The sequence below is a fragment of the Periplaneta americana genome, chromosome 14 (genome assembly GCF_040183065.1).
Source record: "Periplaneta americana isolate PAMFEO1 chromosome 14, P.americana_PAMFEO1_priV1, whole genome shotgun sequence".
Classification (NCBI taxonomy): Eukaryota; Metazoa; Arthropoda; class Insecta; order Blattodea; family Blattidae; genus Periplaneta; species Periplaneta americana.
In genome coordinates this window covers 47133990-47158678 of record NC_091130.1, presented here as the reverse complement: position 1 = coordinate 47158678, position 24689 = coordinate 47133990, and the positions used below count along the sequence as shown (strand labels likewise).

The following is a 24689-nucleotide window of genomic DNA, read 5'->3' as shown; positions in this document are numbered from 1 at the left end:
CAAAAGTAAAGTAAAGAATATAAAAATAATAATAAAAGAAAGAATAATATAAGGAATACAATGAAATTATAACAAATATATGTAAGCAAAAATAAAGTGATGAATATAGAAAAAATAATACAAGAAAGAATAATATAAGGAATACAATGAAATTATATCAAATATATGTAAGCAAAAGTAAAGTGATGAATATAAAAATAATATTACAAGAAAGAATAATATAAGGAATACAATGAAATTATATTAAATATATGTCAGCAAAAGTAAAGTGTGGAATATAAAAATAATAATACAAGAAAGAATAATATAAGGAATACAATGAAATTATATCAAATATATGTAAGCAAAAGTAAAGTGATGAATATAAAAAAATTACTTTAATACAAGAAAGAATAATATAAGGAATACAATGAAATTATATCAAATATATGTAAGCAAAAGTAAAGTGATGAATATAAAAATAATAACTTAATACAAGAAAGAATAATATAAGGAATACAATGAAATTATATCAAATATATGTAAGCAAAAATAAAGTGATGAATATAAAAATAATAATACAAGAAAGAATAATATAAGGAATACAATGAAATTATATCAAATATATGTAAGCAAAAGTAAAGTGATGAATATAAAAATAATAAAACAAGAAAGAATAATATAAGGAATACAATGAAATTATATCAAATATATGTAAGCAAAAGTAAAGTGATGAATATAAAAATAATAACTTAATACAAGAAAGAATAATATAAGGAATACAATGAAATTTTATCAAATATATCTAAGCAAAAGTAAAGTGATGAATATAAAAATAATAAGTGAATACAAGAAAGAATAATATAAGGAATTCAATGAAATTATATCAAATATATGTAAGCAAAAGTAAAATGATGAATATAAAAATTATAATACAAGAAAGAATAATATAAGGAATACAATGAAAATATATCAAATATATGTAAGCAAAAGTAAAGTGATGAATATAAAAATAAAAACTTAATACAAGAAAAAATAATATAAGGAATACAATGAAATTATATATAATATATGTAAGCAAAAGTAAAGTGACGAATATAAAAATAATAATACAAGAAAGAATAATATAAGGAATACAATGAAATTATATCAAATATATGTAAGCAAAAGTAAAGTGATGAATATAAAAATAATAATACAAGAAAGAATAATATAAGGAATACAATGAATTTATATCAAATATATGTAAGCAAAAGTAAAGTGATGAATACAAAAATAATAATACAAGAAAGAATAATATAAGGAATATAATGAAATTATATCAAATATATGTAAGGAAAAGAAAGTAATGAATATAAAAATAATAATACAAGAAATGCAATGAAATTATATCAGGTAAAACATAGAAGATTCGGTTAACTAGAAAGTACAAATAATAAAGTGAAATGAAAAATATTAAGTAATACAATTGTAAAATAAATTCAAAATATTATGCAATAATATAATGGAGTAATAATTATTATATACATAAATGATACTTTAGCTTTAATTGATTTATTGAATTTTGAAAGATTGAAAGGTTCCTAACTTAGAAAAATATTTGTTTTTTTTTCCTTAAAAAATTTCATGCAAAAAAAAAAAAAAAAAAGTAACAAAAGTGAATAGAATACTAAAGAATATAAATACTAAGATTTACAATTAACTGGAATGGTTGAATCTTGCACTAAAGCTAGACATAAAGTAAGTGCAAGATAAGACGTAAATTAAATATTTAAATTATAGAAATTGCGTTATAAAATTGTATATTTATTGTGTGAAAATACTAATTGTGTATAAATTAGTTTTAATCATTCAGTGTATGTACTATATTTGCGAACCATTAATAAATTGTGTGTGTATGTATATATATATATATATATATATATATATATATGTGTGTGTACTTCATTTTTAAAATAAAGGCACTATTAGTTAGCCCTTTCTTGTATTCTTGATGTAGCAGTATTAGTCCTAATAACAGTATTAGTCCTAATAGTGACACCAGCGAATAGGGATTATAAAGAATGGACACTTCGCGTCGGTACCTTTGATGTAGCCGGACCGGTTTCAATGACCTTCAAGCCAGCTAGAGCGTCAGTTTCTGCTTTCTCCCTAGAGTTGGCGCTGACATCACACCAGCTAGCAGTCGACGCAGCGGAAATATAACACATATAATTAATACATCTAGGTACATTATGTACTCAAATAAAATAAATTGGATCCATAAAATAATAAATCCTTCATTAACTGTAATGTCTAGACTCTAGAGTTCCTTTATAATGAGAGTTCAGACGTTGACCCCAACAACAATTAAAATATGTAATGATTTGATAGCGCTGAAAATGGAAAAACAAAACTCTTACGAGAAGTAAAACCATATACCTATATTATATTATTATACAAATATTAAACGAATTCAATACTTAATTTTATAATGTATTATATTATTTTATAATATAATTTATGATATCTGAAATATTAAATATTATTATTACAACTAGTTTGTCACTGAGAAATAAGGAAAAGCTGTTAACTTGAATTTATTTGAAGCAAAGCGTTACTGGAATATGCAATAAGGTAGGTGATGTTTGGATCCTGTGCCTTAATTCTATTCCCAATTGTTATTTTAGCGTATGCTCGATTACACTACCTCTAGCGCTTGAAAGTGGAACTAGCCGCTGGCACACAGAGAAACAAAACACAGGAAAATTCGCTCAGTGTCCTTTCTTTATAATCCCTATTCGCTGGTGACACTGCTAGGAATAACAGGTATCAGTATTAGTAGTAATAAATTATAGCAGTTGTGACAGCAGCGATAATAGTAGCAGTAATAATAATACAACTAATTATATCAGTAGTGACGTGATAATAATAGCACGGTCTAGTATATACAGTCAGGAAGCTCAATACGTAAGCAATATGCATCCATAGATAGTTACTAACCACTAGGATCGCTACTATTGCCTGATCACATACAATGTGAAACAGTACCGGCACAGTCTATTGTTCCTAGCAAACTCACAACTCAAGCCTCGTGACTGTATATACTAGACTGTGACAATAGCATGAGTGATAGTAGTAGTTGTGGTTGTACAGTATTCACTGTGTTGGTCGTAATAGTCATGGTTATAACAGTAACAGGATATTTGTTTAAAATTGTTTTAAACTACATTACTACTGAAATAAAGAATACATTTGCATCGCGGCAATGGTGGAATGAGTTGAGATCGGCAAGGTTAAACAAAAGCATTAAGAGCAATATATCCGCTACCTTTTATCTTAACATGTTTCGCAGGAAGTCTTCAGTTAGCTGGCTGAATTACGACTATGCTTGTATAATAGTCTTCTGGTCTGACAATTTTAAACTTCTCTTATGGCCCTTAGTTCCAGGCGAAGGTAGTTACCCCTCCTACGACGTTTACCATAATGGGCAAAGATTTTACATTAAGGTTGCTGGAGGGATGGCTCACGATTTCCTTTTCTTTTAATTTCCTATCTACGAAGAACGGGAAGAGAGGTTGCCTTCAGAGCAACCAGTTGGCTGCGCCTGATTTAAATAATGGCTGCTATGCTTTGTTCTAGGCTCTTTCTGCCTTTTTCGCCTCATACGCCTATGAGATGTGAAGATGATGATAATGTGTCCATCGATACGTACATTATTGCCTATGAAAGATGAGGATTTCCTTAAGGAACACTGGAAGTATTTCTTGCTTCTTTGTTTCTCTCCCCTTTCCTTTCTTTCATCTCCTTCTTTCATTCTCTCCTTTCTTCTTAATTTCTTTATTTCTCTTTTTCTTTATTTATCTTTTCTTTATTTCTTCCTCTCTTTCTTCCTGTCTTTCTTTCTCACTTTATTTCTTTCTTCCTCTCTTTCCATCTTTCTTCGCTTTCTCTTTCTTTCTCTCTTTCTTCCTTTCTTTCTCTCTTTCTTCCTCTCTTTCTTTATTTCTTTTTCTCTTTCTTTTTTCCTCTCTTTCTTTCTCTCTTTCTTTCTACCTTTCTTTTTTCGCTTTCTCTTCCTTTCTTTCTTCCTCTCTTTCTCTCTTTATTTCCTTCTCTCTTTCTTTCTTCCTTTCTTCCTCTCTTTCTTTCTCTTTTTCTTCCTTTCCTTCTTTCTCTCTATCTTCCTTTATTTCTTCTTTCTTTCGTTCTTTCGTCCTTCGTTTTTTCTGTATTACTTTCTCTTTTTCCTTCTTTCTTTCTTTCTCTCTTTCTTTCTTTCTGCCTTTCTTTCTTTCATTTTTCCTTCTTTCTTTCTTCCATCTTCTTTCTTTCTTTCTCTCATTCTTCCTTTATTTCTTTTTTCTTTCCCTCTTTCTTGCTTTCTTTTTTCTCTATTTCTTTCTCTTTTTTCCTTCTTTCTTTCTTTCCTTCTTCCTTTCTTTCTTTTGCTTTTTCTTCTTTTCTTTCTTTCCTATTTTCTTTCTTTCTTTCTGTCTATCTTTCTTTCTTCCTCTCTTTCTTTCTTTCGCTTTTTTCCTTTCTTTCTTTCTCTCTTTCTTTCTTTTGCTTTCTCTTCCTTCCTTTCTTTATTCCTCTTTCTTTCTTTCGCTTTTTCTTCTTTTCTTTCCTTCTATCTTTCTTCCTCTCTTTCTTCCTTCATTTCTTTTTTCTTTCCCTCTTTCTTCCTTTCTATTTTCTCTATTTCTTTCTCTTTTTCCTTCTTTCTTTCTTCATTTCTTTTTCTCTCTTTCTTTCTTTCTTTGTTGCTTTCTGTCTTTCTTCCTTTCCTACTATCTTTCTTCATTTTTTCCTTCTTCATTTCTTCTTTCTTTCGTAGATAATATCACAAGAGTTTTTCATTTTATCGCGTTTGTAAATTTTTTTAAAAGAAATAGAAACTTCACGTGATATTTAATTAAACTATTTCGCGAATATAATAAATAATTAATTCACTTATACAGTGTCGGATAAAAAAATTAAGACCACCTCTACAAATAATTTCTTTTGCGTACTAGTCTTACACATTTTCTATATCAAGTTTCTGACACTTCTATCGTATCTACGTTAAAAATGAAAGATTTTGTTGGAAGAAATAATCCTACATCTGAAACGGCTCAACAGCTATGATTTTTTTTCCGTAGGCCTATATAACAAGGATTGCACTTTTTATTTAAAAATATTTTAGTTCGAAAGTGCGCCGAAATATAGCTGCAATATATTATAATCACCATTAAGAAATTACATAGGATATTAAAGAGGAATAAGTACTCCCTATCTTGATAATGTCATTTTACTTAAATTCAGGTGCACTTTTCTTAGAAACCATGAAATGTAATATCCTGAACTTTTTGAGGGCTTAATTTTATTATCTATTTTTCTTTATGTTAAACTAAATAATGCATCCTTTTAGTTACAGGCTACATTTTCAATAAATAATTTTTTCTATTGGTTTTAAGTTTTCAGTCTTAGGCTGGTAAGACAAAGCACTGAGATAGTAATGACATGATGATAGGGGCATCGGGAACTTTCCGAGAAGCCACAGGTGTAGCTCAATCGGCTAAGATGCTTGCCTGCTGAGTCCAGAGTTGCGCTCAGGCGCGGATTCGATTCCTCCTTAAGTTCATTACCTGGTTGGGTTTTTTTCGAGGTTTTCCCCAACCACAAGGCGAACGTCAGGTAATTTATAGCGAATCCTTGGCCTCATGGCGAATGTCAGGTAATTTATAGCGAATCCTCGGCCTCATGGCGAATGTCAGGTAATTTATAGCGAATCCTCGGCCTCATGGCGAATGTCAGGTAATTTATAGCGAATCCTCGGCCTCATGGCAAATGTCAGGTAATTTATAGCGAATCCTTGGCCTCATGGCGAATGTCAGGTAATTTATAGCGAATCCTTGGCCTCATGGCGAATGTCAGGTAATTTATAGCGAATCCTCGGCCTCATGGCGAATGTCAGGTAATTTATAGCGAATCCTTGGCCTCATGGCGAATGTCAGGTAATTTATAGCGAATCCTCGGCCTCATGGTGAATGTCAGGTAATTTATAGCGAATCCTCGGCCTCATGGCGAATGTCAGGTAATTTATAGCGAATCCTCGGCCTCATGGCGAATGTCAGGTAATTTATAGCGAATCCTCGGCCTCATGGCAAATGTCAGGTAATTTATAGCGAATCCTTGGCCTCATGGCGAATGTCAGGTAATTTATAGCGAATCCTTGGCCTCATGGCGAATGTCAGGTAATTTATAGCGAATCCTCGGCCTCATGGTGAATGTCAGGTAATTTATAGCGAATCCTCGGCCTCATGGCGAACGTCAGGTAATTTATAGCGAATCCTCGGCCTCATATCACCAAATACCATATCGCTGTCACTAATCCCATCAACGCTAAAGTCGGCCTGGTTGACGCAGTTGGTATAGCCCTGGCCTTCTATGCCCGAAATTGCGGGTTCGATCCCGGGCCGGGTCGATGGCATGTAAGTGTGCTTAAATGCGATAGGCTCATGTCAGTAGATTTACTGGCATGTAAAAGAACTCTTGTGGGACAAAATTTCGCCACACGGGTGGTGCTGATATAACCTGGCAGTTGCGAGCGTCGTTAAATAAAACATAACATTTAACATTTAGACGCTAAATAACCTAGTAGTTAATACAGATTCGTTAAACAACCAAGTAATTAAAGAAACACATTCCGAGAACATCTGATCTAAGACAGTCTCTGTTCACTAAATGGTGCAATTCTAAATTTCGATGGAACTTGAACGCAGATTTTTCCTCATAGCAGATTGATACATTAGTCTAGAAATAAAATTAAGTTTTATTTTCTTAAGAAAGGGGCATTCCATGTCAAATCAACACAAAAAAGTGGACTTTTCAACCCGAACACCTCAGATTTTAATTAAATTTGGTGGGATGGTAAAGAACCTTAAGTTAAGTAATTATATAAAATTTTAGCCCTCAATAATGCACGATATCCATACAGCAATTCTGTCAATACGAGAAAAAATGTAAAAATGTCGCATACTATGTCAATAAAAATAATTCATAACTTCTCTTCTAATTGAGGTAGAATCCTAAACTTGGGCTTATTTTAAAGCTAAGGGATCATAAGTTTCAATACAAATAGGTTTGCATCAAAGTAATGAATTCTTTATTAAATGGTCACGTGAAACACATTTTAACATTAAATATCTATAAATGCGGGGCACAAATTATTTCGCGAAAAATGTATGTTATAGAGGTAAGAGTATTCTCCCCTTGGTGTAAGTTTCATTTTGGAAACGTTTCAGGAATATCAGTAAAAAAAATATATCAATGTATTGGTTTGTAGCCCTTAAACCCGTCTTACACCAACACTGCATGCGCGCGAGTTCGTACTTGTCTGATAAGCTGCGTCGTAGATTTGTCAGGCCGTCATGAGTGGCAGTTTATACCGTCTTCAATTTATACAAAACGTGCAATCTATTTCAAGTGCAGTGTCGTTAGTTTTCGTAGTATGTGGTAGTTTTGTGCGATGTAATGGAGTCGCGTTTTAAGTTATAGGTCTATGTTTGCTGCAATCCCTTCGAGAAATCAAGGCATTGTAATTAGAGGAAAAATTTAAGAAGTGTTATATCGTGGATGCTTAATGTATTTCGTGATTTAAAACAGGAACAAAAGGTGTGCGCTATGTGTCGCAAATAAATACATATATAATATAATGCTATTACGCAGAATCCTCATAATGACTCTAGTAATGAAGAATACGTCGACTCTACAGCAAATGTAAGTTCATTAAATACAAGTCTTTTTGACCAAGGTGTGTTCCTTATTAAACAAGAAAGGCTACAACAAGAGAAATATAAGAGACAGAAATTTGAAAATATTGTAAAAGACAAAGTCTTCGATATTAAAGATGCCGAGGAACCAGGACCTTTCTGATTCTGAAATTTTGTCTCAGTTGCAGGAAAATTTTCAAATTCAGGTAAAAGTGAGAAAATCACCATTTTAACACTACTACCTGAAAGCTGCAGCGTAAATAATATAAAAAAGAGTTTCTTTCAGCTTTCGAATACATAATTCGGAAAGCCAGAGTCCTGGCAAAGGGAAAGGGAATTTTGTGTTCACCAAATCCGAAAGCTGGAAAACCCTTGCTCGCGGCTGTTGCCGGTAAAGTTAAAGAATTCTGTTGTTCTGACGAGATAAGCAGAATGATGCCTGGTAAGAAATATTTATTGTGATTAAAGAATCAGGGAGTAAATCACATGAGCAGAAATTAATTATATGCAGTGTTTAAAAATTCTAACCCTGACCAAGAAATTGTATTCTAGCTGAAGTTAGTGGACTATACTGTCTGTGTTTGTGTCCTATCAGAATGTAAAACTTATGCCTGAAGCAATTTATTAAAGTTTCAGGTCTTCGTGGATTTCAAGAAAATTTTTCTTTATACTTTCCAACTTAACATTTCTTGGCTACTATGGTGTGCAATCCTCCTCATATAAATTGCTTGTTCAGGAAATGTACAGAATGTCCTGAACCATTCAAAATAAGAGAGGGTTTAGAGAAATGTTTCGTATAAAACTGCAGTGAATCAGTGACCTACAAGCAGTGGATGACGACTGACCGATCAACGCTTGAGACCATAATGAAACCCACAGACAAATTTTTCGACTGTCTCTTGGAGAAACTTGGTGATTTACTGACTCACTAATTTATATCATCTGGACAAAGTAAGTTTCTACGTGATATGAAATCATTTCTACAGCCATGCCTGCTTATTGTGTTATGCGACTTCGCTGAAAACTATTATTTCGTAATCCAAGATGAAATTCAGTCATATCACAGGACTATTGTGTAGACAACCATTCATACTTTCGTAATATATTATAATGAATCGTCATCCGATACAGTCTCTATTAAAAATCTGGTAATAATTTCACACTGCCCGAAATATGACACTACAACTGTACATCTGTTTCAAAAATATCTAATGGAGTCATTAAAACAAACAACTGTAAATCACTACAAAAATTATATATTTCTCCGATGGATTCTCTGCTCAGTATAAAAATAGGAAAAAATTTTCCTGAACCTCACATTACATGGAGAAGATTTTGGATTTCCAACATAATTGCATTATTTTTGCATATCGCATGGCAAAAGACCTACGACGTTGTAGGTGGGACACTTAAAAGGTTTGCGGCTTGAGCTCGTTTGCAGAGACCACCCGATAAAGAAATAACTACACCTAGGGAATTGTACGACTGGACAAGACATCATCTCCCAAACATTAATACCGTTTATACGACTAAAAAAGGCTATACTGAAGAGGAAAAAATGCTCGCTCTTCGATTTGCAAAATCCACCGCAGTGCCTGGAACACAAGTTTCATACAGTCCTGCTGTTTAGGATGGCTATTATACTTGCTAAGCAGTTTTAAAATGTAGCTGAAACAACGCAGCATCCTGCCTGGAAAGATGATCAGGCTATTTCATCTCAGCAATGAAAGATAAGCATTTCTTACAGAACTTCAGGTTTAACAAAATCCATGTGACAATAATTTATTTCAGGTAATAATTTAAAAAATTCGAGTTATGTACTACATGTTAAATTACATAGTGCCATTCAAGAATATGATCAAATATAATTAAATACAACGAATGTGTGGGACATAATTATCGCGACTTATACGGTTAGCTTACGCTTGCTGTGACATAATAATTTTTATCTTTGTAAACTGTGAAGATTCCAAGTTGAAACTTATCAGTTCATTATATCACTAATTGAGGCGTACTATATATTTTTTTCCTTAAAATAGAAGCCCTGCATTTTTAAATATGAATATATGAAAATTGTTTCACCATGTTTTTATAGTGTAATTGAATACATGCAGAAAACAATATAAGCAATAAAAACTATCACATATTAAGAATGTATCACCCAATTTTTGTAAATTTATCTGGAGACGTTGTTGAGATATGTAATTTTAATTGAAGCGGCGTGCTTACAAAAATTTGATTTTTCTTCATGTTTGAAACGCCACTGACAGAAAACGAAAAGCACAGGATATATGAAACTCGGCAGTTTTAGTTAGCGCGGCAGGTAAAACAAACCCTCAAAATTTGAAAGAAATCTGAGTCGGTCGGGTTGAGTGCCTTGTTGATTTGATATGGAATGACCCGAAATACAGTAGGCTTATCTCACGTGAGAATACACAAAATAATCTGTTCTACGGCAAACTTTGTAAACATACACAAATGATAATGAAGTGAATAATGTATTTCTCTCTACTTTGATTAAACAAGCAATTTGGATACTATAGGCAGAGCTAGAAAGGTAAAATAAGATAACACTCGAAGCCGCAATGAACTTTTTCTGTTAAAGAATCAACGAGAATAAAGGAAATAATATTTCCTTCTGTCTTTCAAGGAAAGAACCAAAATCTTCTTTGAAAGCTTTTCATAACGTTCTTAACCACGTTAGAATGCGGTTGTTTTTGACTGGAAGTGCACATTTGTATTCAAACACTGATGTTAGGAAATCTATCTGGTAGACGTTGGTAATCTTTAAGCGACGGCGCTCGTTCGTGTTTTGTTACAAGCTCTCGTGTTTTTCCCAGTAGACTGCGCTGCCTGTCACTGCCACAGCTGCATAACGAAACAATAAGGAAGAAAATTTCATTGCAAATGAACATGCAAGAGAAAAAAATGTATAGGCTATATTGTGGGCTCCTATAGAGTTATGCAAACGTTTTTAAGACTGTATGTTATTGTTTCTGTCAAAACCAGAACTTGGAATACATATGATGTATTTCTCGGTTATTGAAATATCTTACTTCACTCGTGTACAACATGCACATGACACTGAAAGAACAATCCATTTGTCTTCATGAAGAATAAAAGAGAGAGAAAGACTGGAACGGAGAAAGAGGGAGAGAAATATTTCCTACTATCGCAGAGGAGGCTCATATCTATGTTAGCCGCTTCAGTTAGATTGTATTAAAAAAACTGTAACACTGTTATGAAAATGACAGATACTCTTCCACTACAAGATTCACACAGGTCAGTTTTTATTGTAATAACAATAACATTCCTGCTTCATTGTATTTCTTTAAACAATAACATACCGGTATTACTAAAATTTGGGCAAAATAATTGGTTCGATCACCTGTCGATAGGCGCATAGCTTTACTATATTGCGTACCTTTATGCAGAAGGGACTATTGATCAAAACTGCAGAATGTGTCCCCTAGCAGGGGAAGACAAAGAGAACAACATGACGAAAAAGCGAACCAGGGGAATAAAATAATAGCAATGGGAAAACAAAAAAAACAAAAACAAAAACAAAGAAAATGTTATGAGATCAAAGAGAATACAAGAAAATTACTGCAAGAGTAGAGAAGAAAAGAAACACAATTAGAACAAGGGAAAAATAAGAAGAAAAGGGGAAAACAAGGAGTCCAAGGGAAATACAAGAAGAAGAGGAATGTTAGGAGAACAAAGGAAAGACAAGAAGAACAAGAGGATAAAATGAAAACGAAGAGAATATAAAGAAAACAAAGGGAGGGCAAAGAAGAACGAGAGGAAGACAAAGAGATCTAGGAAAATACAAAGACAGCAAGGGTTATACAAGAAGAACAAAGGAAGAGAAGGGGAAAGGAGAATACAAGAAGTACAAGGGAAATACAGACATAGAAATTGGAAAAAAAAAGGAGTAAAGAGGAATACATAGAGAACAAGGGAAAGAGAAGGAATACAAGGGGAATACAATGAGAACAAAGCAAATACAAAGAAAGCAAGGCAAATACGAAAGGAACAAGAGGAATACATGGGGAAAGAGGAGTAAAAGGAGAAAACAGGGGCTACAGGGAAGACATATTTATTATACTCCAATTTTACAGAGAACCCTATTTCACTGAGATAGGTATGTTAGAGTTATAAATATATAATAATAATAATAATAATAATAATAATAATAATGATAATAATAATAATAATAATAATAAAAATAATAATAATAATAATAATAATAATAATAATAATAATATGATATTGATTAATGAAGTCTCCTATTGAATTAGTCTTACGTGTCAATTATGAAATTAATACAATTTTACAAATCTATATATTCGACAAATGTGTAAAAAGTTTTATAAGTAATACACATGAATGAATGAAATGCAATGAGTTGAAATTAAATACTAAAATACAATCTTATATTTCTATTAACAAGTTTCATGAAATGTATGCTATATTATAACCTAAGCAAATATCTAATCCTAATATTCACTAGAATTTAGTTGAAATCTCTGAAGACGTTACACAGTTTTCCGTTAAACAATTTTGTTACAAGCAGTTTCTAAATTTTTTACAACACATTTATCGTGAATCTATTTTAAATTATTATCCTAATTTATTTCTATCAACTGTTAATTTAACACACACAAACAAAGTAATAACAGAAATAAGCCAGAAAAAAAAGACCCAACAGTAAACTAGCCACACTAAAGACACAACAGACAACAACATACACCACGAAACACAAATTTCACCCAGGAATATTCAAGACAACAAACACAACATTCAACCACAATAAAACTAAACTACTAGAAAAAAAAGGATTAAGACACAACATACACCAAAACAATACAGGTACAAAACAACAAACACAAACCATCATAAACATAGAAACAGCAATACAAAACACACAAAGTCAACATCACGAATACATAAGACAAGACATAATAAGAAACATAAACAAAATAAACAAACCCACAACAGACACACACGAACACAAAACAATAAACACCTTGCAGACAAAACAACAAGAACATAACCTAACTTTCATCAAAGCAGATAAAGGGAATTGCACGGTAATCCTACACAAACAAGACCTACACAACAAAATAGAAACACATTTCAAGGAAAACAACATCAAAGAACTCAAAAACGACCCCACCACACAATGCCACAACATAGTAAAAAACACAATAAACAAAAACAAACACATAATTCCAAGCAACATGAAACAACAACTAAAACCAATCAAACCAGAAGCACCTAAACTAAACGCACTACCGAAAATACTTAAAGAAAACATACCCATCAGACCATTAGTCAATCATCGAAATGCATCAACACACAAAGTAGCCACATACATGGACAAAACCATAAGGAACAACATAAAATTCGAAAAACAAACAATAATAAAGAACAACATAGACATAGTGAATAAAATGAAAGACAAACATATCCCACACAATACATTAGCAACTTTCGACATAACTAACCTATACACAAACATACCCATGAAAGAGACACTACAGATACTAGAACAAATGCTCAAAAACAACAACACACCACAAGAACACATTAAAGAAATCATCCACACCACAGACATCATCACAAAATCAAACTACTTCACATACAATAACAAATATTACACACAAACCGAAGGCCTACCCATGGGATCACCCATTTCCAGCATACTAGCAGAAATATTCTTACACCACATAGAGCAGACATACATACAAAAAACACGCAAACAACATCATATATTGGCACAAATACGTAGATGACATACTAATACTATACAAAGGAAACAAAAGACAGATCCAAAAACTACATCAACACATAAACAAAACACACCCAAAGCTACACTACACATTAGAAATTGAAAACAACAAATCCATAAATTTTCTAGGCATTACAATAAGACATAGGGAATACAGAAAGAGAAATTGGAGTGAAATGAGAACTAGGAGATATAAGGAGAAACGGAGAAATACAATAAGAACAAGGTGAATGAAAGGAGAACAATGGAAATTCAAGGAGAAGGAGGGGAATACAATGATAATATGGGAATAACCTGCAATAAGAGGAAGAGGAATGCAAGGAGAATATGGGAAATATAAGGAGAGCAAGGGAAATATAAGGTGAAGAGGGGGAATACAAAGAGAACTAGGTGAAGACAAGGAAAGCAAAGGGAAGACAAGGAGAATAAAGCCAACACAATTTTATTAGAATAAGAGAAACATAAGGAGAAAAAGGTAGATAAAAAAGAAATAAAAGGAAAACAAATAGAACAGGGGAACTAAAGGAGAACAAGGGGATAGAATGAGAAAAAGGACACAAAGAGAACAAGAGGACCACAAGGAGAACGAGGGAACATATGGAGAATAAAATGAACAAAATGAGAACAAGGGGAACACAAGGAGAACGAGGGAACATATGGAGAATAAAATGAACAAAATGAGAACAAGAGGAACACAAGGAGAACAAAGGCAATCAGGGAGAACAACGTGAATACAAGGAGAACCAGGGGAACACTAGGAGGACAAAGGGAATACCAGGGTAAGTGGAGAACAAGCTAGGGATTTGCATTTTTCTGTGACTGTTATTTCACAGATTACTCTCTCATTACTACTATGGATAAAGACGTAGTTCTAACATTAAAAAGTCTGGATGTCAGAACCTAGTATCTCCATATCCCTGACTAAAATCAACACAATTTGATCCAGTATCAAGTCATGTAAAAGTTACCAAACGACGACAAAAGACTATCAACTGTAGACAAGAAATTATGTTACTGTATATCAGTAACCTCACCTTTTTTATGTACGGTAGAGTTCGTGCTTTTTAGTGTTTATTGTGTATTTCCGCTAGATGACAGGTACCTATATTGTGTACACGGGTTTGCAAGAATAACTGTCTTTTGCTATGGGGTTTGAAACTAATCACGACATTGGCTAATTTGAATTGTAATGTTTCTTCCTTCCACCCCTTGCGGGATATGTGGCCGGCTGGTCGGCGCCTGGAGAAAGGAAGTTCGCTATGAGAGCTGCTGCTGGACGTACGAAGAGAGAGTTACGTCGTCATGAGGAGGGATTTAAATCCGGTGACCTAGGAGGCTACGGTACATGCTTTCCTCTACCAAAGGGAATATCGCATGAAATGTTAATTTGCGGACCAATGTTTATGGGAGATTTTTCCTTCTTTCAGTTTGTAATTTTCATCTGTAAGTTATTGACCATAGCTTTTGAAACACTCTGTATTTAAATACGCTTGTAAAGGACTTACTCTTGTGAATATGAACAGCACTGATCAGTACTGCACTACAAGTTCTGATCATCTTGTAATATATTACTTACTCGTGTAGGAGAAGGGAAGTCCGTCCGACCACCGGAAGTCGCCCTCGTACGTCTTGTCCGAAGCTCCGACCCAGTAGGAGTTGTGGTCCCGGTAACCGGGGCTGCAAAAGCAAACATATTCCAGTTATACCGACCGCATCCTATTCTCTCTCTTGTAGTAGAGAATTTACGAGTAAATAGAGATACGACTCGTGATATAGGTAGATAGAACAGGTCTGAATGAAGGTAATATTATCACAATTTTTATATGTAAACTATAAAATTAGGGTTGCAAAATGTGACATGGAATTTTTGGAAATTTCTATGATTACGTGGTACGTCCATAGAGATATTAGGTAATGAAATCACAATAAAAAATAGAATTTCTGTAAGATATGTGTGTCTAATGAACGGAATAAAATAAACTGTGAATAATAATTTATAATAATTTATTTGAACGATCATAATAATGCTACACTTTTCGTTCGCACTCCCGATGAAGCAAAAGCTTGTGGCTGGGAGTGGAGTTTACATCGAATAATGAAAAGTAATATTACAAGTTTAAGCTTACACTAAAATAATTATTCAATTGTTTAATTTAAATAATTAAACATATGCAAGCAATAGTAAAGTGATGAATATCAAAATAATAATACAAAAACGAATAATATAAGAAATAAAATGAAATTATATCAAATATATGTAAGCAAAAGAAAGTGATGAATATCAAAATAATAATACAAGAAATAAATGAAATTATATCAAGTAAAACATACAAGATTCGGTTAACTAGAAAATACAAATAATAAAATGAAATTAAAAATATTAAATAATACAATTGTAAAATAAATGCAAAATATTATGCAATAATATAATGCAGTAATAATTATTATATACATAAATGATATTTTAGTTTTAATTGATTTATTGAATTTTGAAAGATTGAAAGATTCCTAACTTAGAAAAAAAATGTTTTTTTTTTTCAAAAATTTCATGTCAAGAAAAAATGAAAATTAACAAAAGTGAATATATATATATATATATATATATTAACTTTTGATATATATATATATATATATATATATTACTAATCAGTGTTTAAAATCAGTTGAAGTGCTTGCTTCTTAAATAATTTATTATTGGAAGTTGCTAACATTGAATGTTTTTTAATGAAGTTATTATAGAATGAATGTCTATTCCGCAATTATAATAATAATAATAATAATAATAATAATAATATGTTAAAACAGAATGTGTGCTATTAAGAGAACAAGTAAAGGACTGTTTTGGAGTCAACTGGTCCCTTCTCATCTGTCTTCAACCTCTAAGACACCAGGATCTGCAGCAGAAAGTGCCGCTCTCAGTAAATACCATAAATATAAACATATTGCAGATAATTATATTTTTATCCCTTTTGCTGTTGAAACGTTTGGATCATGGTGCAGTGAAGCCAAAGCTCTCATCTCCACCATAGGCAGATGTTTAGTGCAGCTTTCTGGGGACCGTCGCAACAGTCAATACCTACGTAAGCGCATTGGTATCGCCATTCAGCGCGATAATACAACAAGTATTATTGCATCCTTCCCTGAGTCCCCTTATTTAGATGACATTTTCTTTCTTCTTTTAATCAATTTATATCAAAACACATATTGTATTTTATTATACTTTGATTCTGTATACAGAAAATTTATGTAATCAGTTAATTAATATGATTTATACTAGTATTAGGCAATATGTTGATTGTATATGCCTCAAACTTAAGTTGCAAAAGTAGCTATATTCTTTTTTTCTGTAATTATCAAAGAAAGTCACATCTTTACAATTAAATTTTGCATATTTAAAAACTAGCCAATTATGTGGTATACTTAGGTAATGTAGGCTATATAAGCACATAAGAATATCTCATAAATATTGGAACTGTTATTTATTCATCTGCATATGAGGCGTTAAGAGCTAAAGTGGATCAAGTCACAAATTTTCATAAATTGAGTTTAATTCATTTTCTGATTATCTGAAGTTGCATCTTTTCCGAGCAGTAATGGATCAAGTCTTAATTCCAAGCATTCGCCGGTAGGTGACACCAGTCACTTTTTGACTCAGATTATTTGTTCACGATGTTCTGAGCCATAGTGGATCAAGTCACCAAAGCGTTGCATCAATTAACATCACAATTGTTTATATTTAATAAATCTAGAATTTGAGAATGGAGCAATAAAATTATTGCTAGTCAATTAGATAATCCACTAGAGAAAATAACCTTTAAGTCCTATTATCTCTAAACTACGTCTCGTGGGCTTGATTCACTTTAGCTCTGAACGCCTTATGAGTAATGACAACCTCATATTAACTTCCTACAGTTACCCATATAGGCTATAGTGAATGTGTCTGTTTTGCAATGAAGTCAAAGAAAAACTAAATGACATTTTTTAACATGCAAGAAGCCCTCCCATAATTAATTATAATAAACTCTTCTAAGCGAGTTATTCATATATGCTGAGGCCCCTTTTCTATAGGAATAAACTAGTTCACATTGCTGCGTTTGTCGGATATGACGTAATTTCCGTTTCACCAAATGCTAACATTTTTTCTACGAATATGTCGAAGCGAAATCATTAAAGTTGTATGTAGAGTTTTATTTGAAGAATGCATGGACACAGAAAGTTCATCTTTGTTATCAGGTGGACAAGAGTCGATTTGGAAATGAGCTCCCAATATGATTTTCTAAGCGTCTTAGTATGGCGATGTTTTGTATCTTTTGAAGCTAAACCTAGGAGCACTTTTTGTGGATTTTCTTCCATAACTCTGTGTGTATTATCTATATTTTATACTAGGACGTAAATATTTAATATCTTCTTCACCTTTATTGAAATGCTGAAAACATTTTTGTTCTATACGCTCACTAACGACATCTTCATCCTTGACTTCACATATTCTTCGAGTCGTGGCAGAAGATTTATAATCTTGTTTCCAGTAGTGCTTTAGAAGGACTCTGATCTCAAATTTTATCACCTCCCTCCATTTTATTTTCTTTGTGTTAAAAATTGACGACTGTCACATGCTCACAATACGCCATATTAATCATAGAGTTCTGTAAATTGCATTGTCTAACTAATGAAAACCATTAAAATCTTAAAGAACATCGAACTTAAAAACTGACGTTACATATGAAGAGTCCACTGCAAGCATGATGGATGTCATTTGGAATACATTTTGCAGGAGAAGCAAATGAAAGTTTGAAATGCTTAGCGCTCAAAGCTTAACTGTGATTTTCCGATCATTACTGGACAATGACTATCAGTGTTAATGCCATATAGCTCTCTAGGTACATTCTATATATCTTAAGCTATGCATTGACAGTCTTGGTTCATTTTCGACAAGAAAGTGACATCCATCATTCTTGCAGTGGACTCTTCATATATTTTGAGATGACCTAATATACAGAGTACTCAGAATTCCTATTACACCTTTCTAGGGGTTGTAGAGAAGACTTAGTAGATAAAGTTTTGATAAGCAACCCATGTCCGGAAATGTATCGTTGCGATGCTACAATGATGATAAAATCAAAATTTCAAATGTCCCACTTGTTCTTCCTCCGAATGTAAAAGAGTCTCGTAAACAAGACTAATATGGCCCACACGAAATAGTCAAGAAGAGTTAGGTCCGGCGATCGTGGTGGCCAAGAATTTGGTTTGTAAATTAACATCATCTCGGTTTTCTCGGAAAAAATTATTTAAGAGGAGAATGTAGGTATGTTTGGTGAAAAATCTCAATATTTCTAACATTATAATATGAAAGCTCCAAGGATGATTAAAAACATTCTTGTCTACTAGTGTGCAAAATTACATGATTCTATCTTAAATACACTCAGAGAAAAATGTACATAAATTGCATCAATTTAACAAGGCGAGGATAGGGGCCTATCGATATTTACATTCTTCCCTTAACCATAACGCACACTGTACCGTCTTCAGCAATGACAGAATAGCAAGTGACGTGAAGTTCGAATCAGGACACCAGTTTGTAAATAGACGACTATCTCCAGGAATGACTAAATAGCGAGTGATGTTAAGATCAAAGCAGTACATAATAATTCTCATACAAATATTGGTGCTGCCACATTTTGACTATTGTGACATTCTACTAACAGATTAAAATTCTAACTTAGCCCAAAGATTGCAGCGCGTTCATAATGCCTGCATACGTTTCATTTGCAATATCCACAAATACGACCACATTACACCTTCCCTTGAAATGCTCCAATGGGTAAGATTACAGGATCGAAGATATATCCATTCACTAATTTTCCTATAACGCATCATCAATATTTCTTCGCCTAACTATCTCTCGGTGCGTTTTAATTTCTTATCCTCAAATCACAGCCTGGGTACTCGTTCTAAAAATGACCCTTTATTATCCATGCCTTGCTATAAAACAGCTCACTATTCTTCCTCTTTCACAGTATCAGCAATTCGTTTCTGGAACTCCCTACCCAGCTCCCTCAGGAACTGTCGAACGATATTGCAATTTAAAAGTGAATTGTTTAAACACGTGACCAGTATTCAGGTTTAATTCTCCTTTGTGTGTATATATGTATTTTTCCTCAGTGTTGTATAGTTATAATTTACATTTGAATTTGTTATTCTTGTAATTTGTAATATTGGTTCACTTACCGCTTGCATATTCATTGAATGTAACTTCTAGCCTTATATTATTTTGTAATTATTATTTAGTATGTTTGCATTATTTTACTCGACTTGTCCTTGTATAACTATAAGTTTTTATTAGTGTTCTTTAAATATTAATCTGTAAAATTGTATCAGCTTCTTTTGTTTCTGGCTAAGTAGAAGAGAAGGCCTCGTGGCCTTAACTTCGCCAGAATAAATAAAGATATTATTTTTATTATTATTATTATTATTATTATTATTATTATTATATTATAAATAGATATTAAGATTGTAAACGAACGACACGTGACATCTGTTGACTGAAAACGTCGCCCTCCGTCAATGTAGGTTGTCTACTGTGAAGCGGTAGATTTGAAATTTATTGATCCTGTCATCATTGTAGCACTGAAACGATACGTTTCTGGACATGGGTTGCTTATCAAAACTTTATCTAATAAGTCTCTTCTGCAACCCCTAGAAAGGTGTAATAGAAATTCTGAATCACACTGTATACGATGTCGCGGGAAAATAACATTACCTCGAAATATAGAAGTACGAATGTCTTTGCTTCAACAGGACCATTGATTTGAGTATAGAAAAGTAAGATTAGAATATTTTTGTCCTTCGGTAATTGAACACTTTTCTTCATGAATCATCATTCTTGACAGCTACTACGAGAAGAACGCCCATTAGGAAGAACTTCTGTGAAATACGTTGTTTATCGCTTGCTTCTCGGAAGGTATTTTATCGAAGAAGAAACAGGCTCGTTACACATTAAACGCATTAAAATTTATGTCTGGAATATATTTTATAGCGGTAAAATTCTGCACCGCTAGGATATGAATACAAATAACTTACAACCAGGCCGAGTGCGTGATTCGAGATTTAGAGGTCAATAAAATGCTGAATAAATTCTGTAACGATACCAGACCTTTTAGTGCGTGCCAAGAGGTATAAAAATATTCTGTAGAAAGTTTCTTTTCTGCACCGTTGTTATGCACAGCCTCGGCTCACGAAACTTTTCAAATATTTCTGAAAGGCATAATGAAACAAAGAATTTGAAACACGTAGGTACTGCATCAGGAGAATGCAAAGTTTAATAAGAGTGCAGACAATGATCTAACATTTAACATAAAATCTTTTATCTGTAGTAGTCGAGCAAATGAATGTAGCGGAACGAATTCTTGAAGTTGAAGATCGAACGTCTAAGATTATGAGAGGTTGTAGCCTACTTGTAAATGATCATTAATAAACGGCAAGGTTCCGTGGTGAAATAAGATGTATTTTCGTTAAAATTATGTCGAAACAGTAAGTAATTTTTTATTATTTATGTTACAATAAGCAAAATGTTTCAAAAGTTTCGTTATGAAAAGGAATTTTAAAATGTTGCTTTTGTTCGGATAATTTTTCCATACGTTTGAAGGCCAAAACTAAAATTCTTTCAATCATTTATTATCATAATACATTGCTCTCTTAAACTGATTGAATACATTGAGAATTAAATCATTGACGTTCCCAAAACGTGCTATGATTTATTTCATATAATACAACTTTTTTATTATCGCAAAAGAGGCAAAAACGAGCAACATTTCACTAAAATTTTTTGTTTGAAATATCTCAAAGAATAACCACCTGCAATGAATGATATTACTTACGCTTCAGCTTGTACAGTATGCATCAAAACAAAGAATACTGAAAATGTTTATTGAACTGAAAATTTATACAGCGACATCATTTTATTTTTAATAACATTTTTAATGTTAACTTGCCTATACCTCTGCATCAACACCGTTTGCTACCCCCTTCCACGACTGGAGTTCGATGATACTGGCGTAATACAGAAATCAACCACTTTACTAGGTATAGGCGGGAAGAAAAGTAGTTCATCCATTTACGTAAATTAGGAGATATGGTAATTGTGAATTTGATAATTTTCATTAGGTTTTTGTTTAATCAAAATACAGTACAGTATTAACAATGAGTGTTTTTACTCACGAACTGAGCTGTCCATGTGGACGTATTCATTATGCAGTGTATATTATACTGTCTACAGCACATTAGCGTACAATATAGAGAATGAAGTTAAATTGAAAAATAATCATAATATGGATATTTAAACACATTTTTTAAAATGGTGGCCGTTCATTTCGATACAGGCTTCAGTTCTAATGTGCATATTATCGCACTATAGACTATTGTACGTAATTCCAATTACCAGGTTCGTACTTCGTATCAGTAACTCATGTTGAAATATTTCTCTACCTACTCTATAAAAGAGTACCTTACGTACTGTAAATTCAGTCTTCACTTCTGCCCGATCCGCACAGATAAAATTACTCAGACATGCTATCTACTGTCCGTCCAAGTGGTTACTTTGCAGCGTCGTAGAAAGGGAGGAAATCATGTGACAGTTAATTACTTAACGAGGCCCTTTTATGTAAGTTATTTTAAACAGTTGTATAATATTACGTAGACGTCCAGTTCCTAACAGAAATTAATGTGCTCAGAAAAGAGCTGAGACAGCCCATCCACTAGCTGGCGAATAAAAGCTGGTGGGAGAAACCGGGATATGACGTAGGCAAGTGGACGACAGTACCTGTACGAAAATGATTCAATATTGAAAGCTCTTTCGTCACTGGAAAGCGCGAACATATTTTTGGAACGTACAGTTTACTATGACCGTAAGGCTACTGTGACTGTATATGAGGTCTTGGATCTGTATGGAGGACGGTTGAAGTACATTTAAAAACTCAGGTACAATAAAATTGAAGTAAAAATAAAATGATGTCCCTGTACAATTTATATATACGTAGTAGAGTGTTTAAATTCCTGGCGCGCAAGCGAAAAGCAGAATCGGTCATGTGAGTTGCCGCGCAATAAGGCGTTCACTTACACATCCAAATCGTGCGTCAAAATAGTCGCTATTGGTCGCTATGCACGTCTGCCAACGTTGGCATAGCCGGCGAAGAATCTCCTTGTAACAGGTCTTGTTTAGTTACTCCGTCTGGTATGAATTCCATGTGAACTATAAACAATGAGTCAAAAAACAGTTCAATCATCACCTTGCCTTTTGACCTGTCTCGTCCCGGTTTTTTCCGTCGTGGCGATAATCCCGATTTCCAGGTGGTCGATTGTCGCTTCAGTTGCGGATTGTAAAGAAAACACCACATTTCGTCTCCTGTTCTGATTCGGTTGAGAAACGTCAGATCATCTTCAGCACTACCGATCAGATCACCATACATTGTCATGTGATCGTCACGTTGGTCTTGCGTCAGGACGCGTGGCACACTGTACTAGCATTTAGTAGTATTAGTATTTATTTATTTAACCTGGTAGAGATAAGGCCGTCAGGCCTTCTCTGCTCCTCTACCAGGAGATTCCAACTATAATATGAACAATAAAATTACGATTAGTATTACATTTACAATTACAATTACAAATAAAATTACAATTAGTACTAAATTTACAATTACAATAAAAATCAAAGTACGAAAAGATTACCTGACTAATTAAAGCTAGATCATTTATCATAGAAAAACAAAGAATAGTTTATATTTACTTAATTACAAATTAAACCTAGAATTACAAAATTTTATAGTGATGAAATTACTGGATATTAAAATATTTTGTGATAGATTAAGGAAACTATTTATAAAAAATCAATTACTGACCAAGTGCCTAGTAAGTTTGCGTTTGAATTCAATTTTATTTCGACAGTACCTGATGCTAGCAGGTAGCGAATTCCAGAGTCTTGGCAGGGCTATTGTGAAAGAGGATGTGCATGAAGAGGTGCGATGGGATGATATTGTTAGTATTGTTTCATGACGAGAGCGTGTGTTCAGATTGTGGTGGGAAGAAAGGTAAGTGAAGCGAGACGACAGGTACGAAGGAATAGAAGAGTTCAAGATTTCGAAGAGAAAGAGGAGTGAATGTAAATTTCTTCTCTTATCTAGTTTAAGCCAAAGTATTGCTTCCAGGGATGGGGTAATATGATCGTATTTACGAACATTGCTTAAAAAATGTACACACAAATTATGAGCACTTTGAAGTTTCGTTTTGTTATCGCTGGAGAGGTCAGTCAGTAAAATGTCAGCATAGTCAAAATAGGGAGATACAAGTGTCTGCACAAGGGACTTTTTTAAGCAAGAGGGAAGATGAACATTTATCCTTTTTAGCACATGGATAATAGAATATACCTTTCTGCAGGTTTCTGTGATTTGCAAGTCCCAGTTGAGATTATTATCCATGTGAATGCCAAGATTTTTTACTGAAGAACTGAAAGAAATATCCACTGTGTTGAGTGACATGCGACATATTCGTCATCAGACAGAATCTTGTGGCACGTACCATAGCTGGTCCCTGCTGGTGCTGCGAGATCGTCTACCGATTGGAAGCGGTTGACACGCACCAACATTGCAGCTTCTTTGATCTCGAGTTCAGTTCGGATCGTTTGTGGCCGACCAGTAAGCTCGTCATCCTCCAAGCAGTCTCTCCCTGTGAAAAACGTTGGTGCCACTTAAACACAGCACTGCGGCCCAGGGCGTCGTCATTGCTTCATCATCTGAAACGTTTCGCTAGTGGATTTGCCTGATTTCTGGCAGAACTTAATGTTTGCCCGTTGCTCAAACTGCGACATTTTCGAGTTCCGACGCTCGCATTCAAATCACTTTCACAATAGAGATCGTAGTTCTGCTTACAATGTCGGCACACAACTGCTTCGTGCTGGGACGAGAGAATAACTCACACGGCACCATACCGCGGTGTCATATATCCGCTCTAGTGCCCCACAACGACAATATCTCCCAGTCCACGAACTTAATGACTATGGTAGTATATATATATATATATATATATATATATATATATATATATATATAAACATGAAGACATGAAGATGGTAATAAACATGAAGACATGAAGATGGCTCACTTTTCTTCAACGTTCTCTGTAAGAAACATGTT

At 33.4% G+C, this 24689-nt stretch overlaps 1 protein-coding gene across 1 annotated transcript in view; it reads right to left on the bottom strand.

Moving 5' to 3' along the window:
* Positions 1-24689, bottom strand: part of LOC138712994 (uncharacterized) — a 576545-nt gene that overhangs the window by 171697 nt on the left and 380159 nt on the right. Inside the window, exon 5 of the mRNA XM_069844675.1 lies at positions 15086-15186. Coding sequence (XP_069700776.1) covers positions 15086-15186 — 101 coding nt within the window. The remainder of the gene's footprint in view (positions 1-15085; positions 15187-24689) is intronic.